This window comes from Diplotaxodon limnothrissa, linkage group LG20, assembly GCF_057381915.1.
Source record: "Diplotaxodon limnothrissa isolate DT_005_m linkage group LG20, D_limnothrissa_male_GT1.1, whole genome shotgun sequence".
NCBI lineage: Eukaryota > Metazoa > Chordata > Actinopteri > Cichliformes > Cichlidae > Diplotaxodon > Diplotaxodon limnothrissa.
In genome coordinates this window covers 10,185,174-10,194,573 of record NC_140615.1, presented here as the reverse complement: position 1 = coordinate 10,194,573, position 9,400 = coordinate 10,185,174, and the positions used below count along the sequence as shown (strand labels likewise).

The window sequence follows — 9,400 nt, the reverse complement described above, 5'->3', positions numbered from 1 at the left end:
TGACATCTTAGAAAAGAATTAGCCCGGAGACACAATGTTCATTTCATCGTCCCATATTCCAGTAAGCGTTTTACCCACTGTGGAAATATAGGATCCAGAAACAACATCAGCAAACACTTAATGCATTTAGTGTGCTAGCAGTACAGCAGAAGTCAGGTATCTACCTACTAGCCTAATCAGTCAGAGTTGTGGTGAAATTTTTTTCTCTTCCAGGGAGAGGTTTTGTGGTCAGATCGGACAAAAAAGGACCGGTTTGGCCAAAATGACAAGAGTAAAGGTCAAACCTGAGAACTCTGTCCCAGCTGTCATGCATGGTGGCGGTACCATCATGCTCTGGAGCTGTTTTACTGCCAGTGGTACTGGTACGTTGCACATAGTGGAAGCAGATCAACCGCTAAATGGTTGAAACTTGGATACAGTTGGGTTTTACAACTTGACAATGATCCCAAACACAAATCAAACCTGGTTTTGGTCTGTTTAATGACTGACTGTAATGTAATCAGTCATTACATTAGAATGGCATTCCCTATTGAAAATTTGTGGACTACACATAAAAGCTGGGTCTGTTCCAGGAAACCAATTTAAATTAACGCATTTTAAATCTACCAAGAGTGCTCAAATATTAAGCCAGAAGTATTCTTGTCATACTTGCTGAAAGCTACCAAAAGGGTCTGGTCGAGGGACATTTAACTAATTTAATAAAGACGGCCACATTATGTATGCTGTCCAATCATTCCATCCTAGAAAAAGAACAGACTGAAGAAATCAAGCTAACTTTCCCATGTTGTTCTAGCAGGTAGTGTAAATCAGGTTGTCCTTCAACATGAGGACACAAAACAAGTGGGGTTCTTCGAATGAGCCTAGCAGTAATGGCAGTAATTTTTCCTTCAAAGCAAAACAAAGCATTTAAAAAGTCTTTGATAATTCTTTGTGGCTTTTTCGCTGAGTCACACATTTCACAGTGCGCAACTCTCTTGGTTCCAATTTATTATTAAACGCTGACTAATGTAGCTTTAAAGAAAGTAATGATGTGACTATCATAATTAAGCCCCTGCGAGTATTCCAGTGTGAGAAGAATGATTCATCAGCAATCGAACACGTGCACAGTGCAAACTGTATGGTTACAGTTTGTGAAATTCTAAAACTAGAATAAAAGCAAACCGATTTGTTGCTGTGTTTGCGCAGGAAGTTACTGAAGGAGCATCAGTTGGAGGCAGTGACCAAAGCGGCCCAGCAGGAGGAGCTGGAGAGAAGGCGCCGTCTGGAGCAGCAAGGACAACAGGATTTCCCCATACCGCTGCTGCCCGAATACACAACTGGTGAGAGTGTGTGCACAAACATGCAAACTCGCTGCTCCATCAGACAGTAACTGTCTAAACTGTACAACAAACTGCAATTTCAAGTTTGTATCCAGGTTCAGAAAAAACGACTCGATTTTGCTTTCTTTTTGATCATCTCACAGCTGTTTTTTTTCTCTTTTCATCCCTCATTTGTCCCCAAATCTTCTTCCAATACTAACGTCACCTACGTAACCTTTTCTCCAGGCGATGTGACAACGCATGCGTCGTCATCGGCAACGTCAGCAGCATCTCAGCAAGAAGTGAACTCGAGCAGACGGGAGGTGATCTGTGTGGACTCGGGCAGCACGGGCATCAGTGAAGACGACAGCAAGGCTAACATACCCGCCTCTGTTAGCCCACAACACACACACAAAACAGGTAAGAGACACAGACAGAGGAAGGCAAAAAAAAAAAAAGTAATGCCAAGTGTTTTAGACCAACTTAAACCAGCAGCTCAGTTCAGTTTGAACAAGAGCTTTTATTCTTATTGTCAAAGGACATCACTTGAAATCAGATGTTTCTCAAAGCAGACAGAAAAAAACTAACAGAAACAAGATGTTTGTCTGGTTCCAACGTCCCTTTTTTGTGCGTTTTATGACTGAAGAGTCGTTACTTAGCTGTGTTATTGCACGCTGTTGTTGTTTTACATTTCAAGGGAATACTTGAGGTTTCTTTCAGTCAGCATATTTCCTTTTCAGTCTTTAGAAGAAGTATTCAAAAATGCTTGTGTTAAAAAAAATGTGAGGTATATTTTTAAAAAAAAACTAAACACAGTTTGCATTTTGTGGACAAAGACTTGGAGTACTGACCCTTTTCTTGTAATCTCAGGGTGTATTTTACATGTATCATGGAATAATCGTAGAGGGGACGGTCGCCTAACTGGACAAAACCTTTAAAAAGCAGAATCCTTATTGTTACAAAGCCCAAACACCACAGTGTGCAGCAACTTTTCGTTTTTCGGGACATTCAGGATTTTAGTGTATTTCTTTTCCCATTCATTCCTCATCACGTTTAACAGAGGTTTGAGGGCAGATTCAACTTGCAGAAACTTGGATTTTAAGTTTAAGCCATCTGGTTATAAGCTCAAAACCATGTTAGGTCTTTAAAACTTCCAGGATCAATCTCACTTTAAGGACTGGCAGCTTCTCCAGGCTCTCAGTTTCAGCTGTGGCAGGCTGCAGACTTCCTCTTTGGGTTATTTAATTGGTTTGCCTTATTAGTGCAGAATGAAGTATTGTCCGTTTATGCTATCAGGCGTTGCACAATTGCTGTCATGACTTATGTAAAAGTGACTCATCTGTTCTACTCAAACATGTAGCAGTTACATCACAGTGTCTGTCCTACTGTTGGATTTCTTGGTACTGAAGGTACTGAAGGCTGCACAATGCAAAATCATAAAGTCATAAAACATTTTACTACAGTCGGTGTTGAGAAACAGTAGATCCACAGTGTGCACCTTCTCTTTTTCTTTACACAACATAATGTTAAAGTTCAAGCTTGACCGTAAAGAGGGGGGTGTGTGTGTGGGGGGGGGCACACTGACCCATCAAAAGGAAATATCTCGCAACTGTAGCAGTTTGACGTTGTCTGGTGGAAACCTCACATCTCATCAGCCTTTTAAAGATTAAGCAAACCAGCCTCAATAGCCTCATGACAGGCATGCGTTTATTAAATTACACACTCTGTTTCAAAATGCTTTCTGAGCCCAGGGGTCTGGAAAGCTGACGCAGTAAAAGACCCGACAGATTGAATTTCCAGAAGAAAAAAAAAAGGAAGATTTGAAAGACAGCCTGAACTTGAATATCGAATGAGGTTTTTACTCCAAAAACCACAAGTCAGCACATATTTAGGTGTCCATTCATCTGCAGAGATGAACAGAAATCAGCATTTATGTTCAACATCACGTCTGTAAACTACAGGAAGTCGTATGTGTTCTGTTTTGTGACTGCAGCTCTAGTTTCGCTCTCGCAGCTGCCTCAGTAGAGCCGCTGGAAAGGAAGCGTCCCATTATTTCAAATGAAAACTTGCTGATTACTTTACTTGTGATTTAAAAAAAAGAAAAGAAAAGAATCCTTCAAGGGAGGATTTTGTAAAAACATTTAAACTTAATTACTAAAAGTCTTACAGCACCAATTTAAACTGAGGTCAAAATTCTCCCTGCTTCCTGTAAAGGTTGTGTGTCTGTGTGTGCGTGTGTGAGTTATAAATTGCAGGGTGTTTTCGTAGATTAGCTGCCATGTGCATCAGAATATTTAGAACCTTCAGAGAGTACATCATGTACTGTTCCCTTATTGCCCAAGTGCGCACTCTCTCACACCCTCACACAGTCACAAACATTCAGAAAGCCACTCAAGGATAAACACATATATTTCAGTGTCGGGGCCAGAAGATGAAGGCAAACCGTAGACACACATACCTGCAACACAAACAAATGAGGATGGGAGGGTGAGAGAGATGGCCGTGATAAACAGAGACGGTTAATATGTAGATGTGAAAGCTGAGAAAGACAAAAGCAAAGAGGAAAAAAGGCAAATGTAAGGGGGAGAGGGGAAGGGAGATGAAAGGGGAAAGTGTGGGTCTGTGTGTGTGTGTGGGCGCAGATCAGAGTGGGTCTGTGGAGCAATAAAGCCGGCTAATCCTGGTTATGAGCCAGAACACACTCACATAACAAACACACACACTTTCACCACAGTGGCACAGTGACATTTCTAGTTTGGGTTGCATAACCAGTCTCCCCCTCCACTCTAATCCTACTTGTATAACCAGCCATTCACTGCAGTTATATAAGCTCTCTCTCCCTCTCTCTCTCTCGCGCGCGCGCGCGCGCACACACACTAACATACTGACACACACCACCTCTTCCCGTTGTGCCCTCACAGGCTGCCAGCTTGTGTAACTTTAACCACTTGATACCGCTGACGTTGAATTCCTTTTTTTATCAGATATGGATTTCGGTCGTTCCATTTCCAAACGCGCACGCACATAACCTTCGCGTTTGAAGCAGCGTCATACAAGATGCGACCAGTGACCCCTGTTACTTGACATGAATGTATGAAGGCCATTAAAAAGAAGGAGGGCTTGTTTTCATTGGAATAGCTGCTGCAAGATTTCTCAATCTTTGGCACTTGGGCCGCTGGGCCTGTTTATTCACAGTCTCTCATTCTGTGTGTCTCAAAAGCGAAACAGCCCTGCTCACCACGAAAACAGCATGAAATGCACCGATTCTTAAAGTGTTTATCATTTAACCTAGTAGAATTACCAATTTTACATAATTAATAACTTCTCCAGTTTGCAATTTCTCCTCCACCCCCAAAAAAATGATGAAAATTTTTTATATGCAAGTGTTTGTGTACTCTCTCCGGCCTGCGCAGACGTCATAGATCTGAGCTCTGGCGAGGACGACTCCATCGTCCACGTTAGCGAGTCTACAGCTGAGGAAGAAGAAAGCGAGCCGAGCGACGCCCACATCAACGATACCCTCAACCAGCCGGACGCCCAGGGGAGGGTGCTGGTCAACCTGAACCATCCGACTACAGAGGAAGACATCTTCCTGTCGCCTCAGCTGGCCAGAGCAGTGAAACCTCATCAGGTACTAATGTAGCAGCACCTAGTGTAACTTTTTGAAAAATCCAAAAAAAGGAGAATTTATTCATTGTGTTTAAAAAGTCCTTTAATGTCAATTTTGTAAAGCCCCATAAATCCTGACCCCGGAGTTTCACTCTCTCTGCTTTTCTTATGCTGCCTCTTCCTCCTTCTCAGATTGGGGGAATCCGTTTTCTGTACGATAACCTGGTGGAGTCGGTGGAGCGCTTCAGCAGCAGCAGTGGATTCGGCTGTATCCTGGCACACAGCATGGGCCTGGGAAAAACGCTGCAGGTCATCTCCTTCATCGACGTCCTCTTCAGACGCACCCAGGCTCACACCGTGCTCGCCATCGTACCTGTAAGAACCCGCGGGTTTGATCTTGGTGTAGTAGAACGGAGAAGGAATCAATAAATGCTCAGATATATGGAAGAAGAGAAAAATCTAAGTGGATTAAATCAAAAGATATAAGTGAATAGATGAATAATAGAATAAGTGCAGGGACACGTTTTGCCTGCGAGCTTTCGATCGATAGAAAGAAAGTGTGTGTAAAAGTTGATGTGAAGAGAAACTCAGAGAAAAGGGCATGTTAATAAATAATGTTAAGATGTTCTGCAGCTCACGCTTGCATGAATTATTGATCGTATTTATCCTTGAGTTCTATTATCTTAAAATGATTTTGCATCAAAAGGGAAAATGAAACACAAAAAACGGAACACATTTGCTGGACTTGTGAAGCTGGAAGGCAACACGCTTGTTGCCTTTGTTTGGAGTGAGGTTTCTGAGCTGTCACTCTTATGACGTGAACAGAATTCTTATAGAAATTAGATGATAAGCTATAAGAGGGTTTGGTGATTTTTTAAAATGTATATATTTTTTGTTGTTCCAGGTGAACACGCTGCAGAACTGGCTGTCAGAGTTCAACACCTGGGTCCCGCCCCCTGAGGCTTTACCTCCAGATCCTGATCCTGCAGTGGTGACACCACGTACCTTTAAGGTTCACATTCTCAACGATGAACACAAGTGAGTAACAAACACACTTCTTTTTCTTTTTTTTTAACCTAATCCTTTTTAAGATTGGGCGCTTAAAAACAACCACGTCTTTGTTGTTTTGCTCTATCACACTAGACAGAATTCAAATTGATTAAATGTTATGTAATCATCGAGGAAGAACCAAAAACAATAAAAATCCTGCAGGTTCTCTCCTCCTCACACAGACAGCAGGGTCAAAGCAGTCAGGAAGTGTTTCATTTATCTGCCTTTAAAAAAACCAAAAAGACTAAGCTGACCCTCTGGTCGGCCTGTGAACTTAATCCCCGTCTGGCCCGTCCTTTCTCCCGTCTCTCTAGTATCTTCCCTCCCAACAGCTGCTGGATTTCTGCTGGAAAAGATTTTCTGATTCTCACGCGTATGTGAATGTCTGAAAATATTTATTTAATATAAGATAATCGGATATTATTACAGGATTTCCTCCCTTCTTTGACTCATTTTCTTCGCCTTTAGTCATACATCTCACACTTTTTCATAGGTTTCACTTAAAGGTGCTTCGAATCACATTTAAGCTCATCACTCAAAGGAAAACATGCCTCCAGCTTTCTTTCTCTTTTTTTTCTTCTTTTTTTTATTGAACTGTAATGAATGTTATCTTTTTAGGAAAACACTTTTACTTTGTGGATTGCTGCCAGGCAAAAATATATTTCATTGTCTTACCTTTGAGAAACACAAGCAGTAACCAACCTGATATCTTCTGGTGATATCCAGGAATACTACAGCCAGGGCAAAGGTGGTGGAGGACTGGGCTCGGGACGGGGGCGTGCTGCTGATGGGCTACGAGATGTATCGCCTTTTGTCACTGAAGAAGAGCTTCGTGGCTGGAAGGAAAAAGAAGAGCAAGAAAGCAGCGGGACCTGTCGTCATCGACTTGGATGAAGAGGACAGGCAGCAGGAGCTACTTAAAGGTTGGAGAGACTGGGGATGATGATAGAGGTTGCAGGACAGGAAGGACAGGACGTGAAGTAAAAATGGGAGAAATGCAAAGACTAGAAGTTTCAGATTACAGCGCAAGAACAATCAGAATTGCAAATTAGATTAAAAATATCCTCACTTGTTCTCTGTAGGTATCGAGAAAGCTTTGGCTCGGCCCGGTCCAGACGTGGTAATCTGCGACGAAGGACATCGCATCAAGAACTGCCACGCCAGCACGTCGCAGGCTCTAAAGAACATCCGAACCAGACGCCGTGTGGTCCTCACCGGTTACCCGCTCCAGAACAACCTGATTGAATACTGGTGCATGGTCGACTTTGTCCGGCCCGATTTTCTAGGTACGGAGCAACCTGTGCCTCGTTTCAGCAGACGAGCATTAGCAGTTAATGTCAACACTGCAGCTTTTACACCCTGTGCACATTTCAGGTACGCGGCAGGAGTTCAGCAACATGTTCGAGCGTCCCATTCTGAACGGCCAGTGTGTGGACAGCACACCTCAGGACATCCAGCTGATGAGGTACAGGAGCCACGTCCTGCACAGCCTGCTGGAGGGCTTTGTACAGAGGTAAGGGTCACTGTCATTGTCCATAAAAGAAAAGCTCAGTGAGGTTTTTGCGAATATTGATTGTAATTTGTCTTTAATCCAGACGAGGCCACGATGTCCTGAAGGACCAGCTGCCTTCTAAGGAGGAGCATGTGATTCTGGTGCGTCTGTCTCCCCTGCAGAGGGCCCTCTACACAGAGTTCATGAACCGCTTCAGAGAGGCAGGAAACACGGGCTGGCTCAGCCTCAACCCGCTCAAAGCGTTTTGCGTCTGCTGCAAGGTGAGGAGTGCGAGCGTGTGTCTGGATCTCTTCAGAAACTTTGTTTCACTGGTGACGATAATGACATTTATATATAGTTTTTTTAAATATAAATTTGCGTTATTCTTCAGATTTGGAACCATCCAGATGTCCTGTACGAGGCTCTGCAGAAGGAAAACCTGGCAAGCGACCAGGATTTAGACCTTGATGACATCACCTCTACAGGACGATGTCCGGCACCAACCAATCAAAAGCCCAAGAACCTGGACAACTCTAACCCCGTCGGTGGCCTGAGCCTTAACCAGCTGCAGGAGAAAGCCAATCAGGTCATCACATATGAATGGGTACGTTGGAAGACTATTAGAAAAGTGCGATCCAATCAAAGTTAACAAATGTTGGTACTGAAATTTTAAATAGTCCATGCTGTGTTCAGATGTGAGAAAACTGGCCCATAGTTCCCATCTGTAACCTCACTTTTTCAAAATCAGTGAAACTGCTTATATAGGAAAAACCTCTGAAGCTGGTCTGCAAGCAGTTTTTACAGTCTGTCTTCTCACGCGGACAGGCAAAGGACATCATGACTGACTACAAGCCTGGCATCCTGGAGAACTCTGCAAAGATGGTTCTGCTGTTCCACCTGATAGAGGAGAGTGTCAGAAAGGGAGACAAACTCCTCGTCTTCAGGTAAAAGATGTAAAAAGTGCTAGGATGCAGATTTTTGATTCGAAAGAAAAAGTAATAAAAATCTTTACTTTTCAACAATTTTGCATTCCATTACTTACACTCGTGCACCTCATGGATCAGATTTCTTATCCCCCCCCCGTCCGTCTGCCTTCTTGCAGTCAGAGTTTGTCCACGCTGACCGTGATCGAGGATTTTTTGGCTAAGAGACCAGTGCCTCCATCACCCAATGTGCCCAGCAGAGACAGACCCAATCAAAACTGGGTCCGCAACCTCAACTACTATCGTAAGTAATCATGAGGTTTCGGAGGTGCGAAACAGCGCTCTATGTAATATGCTAAACCGAGCCGCTAATTATGCTGAACTGATGAGTCTGTTCTCTTTGGGGGAACTGACTGCAATGCTTTGGGTGCTGCCACTCTCATTGACTTGCCATGAGTGCTGCCACCTGCTGGTGTTTTCGATTTCTTTAAATAATACCTATATGTTGATTTATCATTTTTCTGCAAGCCAGTGTTTTCATTTACAGCTGTTCTATTTGTGGGGTTCATGTGTCGTAATTGATAAGAATGATCCACAGATATTTATAAAGATCTGTCATCCAAGATCAAATTACAGTTAATGTTTTATTTTAACTGGTTAGTTGAGCTCTAATAATATGAATCCTCAGCTGTAACTTGTCTCTATATACATGGTACTTTATCTGTACAGTCCATATAATAGCATATGGGGATTCAAATATTGAAGGGTAAAGTTTCACTGTACTGTGAAACAAGCAAGCAAGCGGTATAAATTCAGAGAAAAACAGGAAGAGAAGAGCTACAAGAATATAAAACTTAAAGAACATGAGAACCTCTTAGATATGAGTTGCCGTGTGATATTTTGAAGGACTGGATGGAAGCACAACTGCCTCAGAGAGAGAGCGACTGATAAACCAGTTCAATGACCCCTCCAACACCTCCGCATGGGTTTTTCTGCTGTCAACCAGGTAACACGCTCTCCACACTAAT

General features: G+C 42.9%; 1 protein-coding gene across 3 annotated transcripts in view; it reads left to right on the top strand.

Annotated features, from left to right (window-relative positions):
- The window catches only part of LOC146610583 (helicase ARIP4-like), an 83,594-nt gene that overhangs the window by 67,483 nt on the left and 6,711 nt on the right, over positions 1 to 9,400 (top strand). For all 3 annotated transcript variants that reach the window (XM_085344989.1, XM_085344991.1, XM_085344990.1), the window contains 13 exons: positions 1,186 to 1,319; positions 1,545 to 1,718; positions 4,712 to 4,929; positions 5,100 to 5,282; positions 5,812 to 5,945; positions 6,684 to 6,880; positions 7,040 to 7,243; positions 7,332 to 7,470; positions 7,553 to 7,730; positions 7,841 to 8,053; positions 8,275 to 8,393; positions 8,552 to 8,676; positions 9,279 to 9,378. In XM_085344989.1, coding sequence (XP_085201115.1) covers positions 1,186 to 1,319; positions 1,545 to 1,718; positions 4,712 to 4,929; positions 5,100 to 5,282; positions 5,812 to 5,945; positions 6,684 to 6,880; positions 7,040 to 7,243; positions 7,332 to 7,470; positions 7,553 to 7,730; positions 7,841 to 8,053; positions 8,275 to 8,393; positions 8,552 to 8,676; positions 9,279 to 9,378 — 2,118 coding nt within the window. The remainder of the gene's footprint in view (positions 1 to 1,185; positions 1,320 to 1,544; positions 1,719 to 4,711; positions 4,930 to 5,099; positions 5,283 to 5,811; positions 5,946 to 6,683; positions 6,881 to 7,039; positions 7,244 to 7,331; positions 7,471 to 7,552; positions 7,731 to 7,840; positions 8,054 to 8,274; positions 8,394 to 8,551; positions 8,677 to 9,278; positions 9,379 to 9,400) is intronic.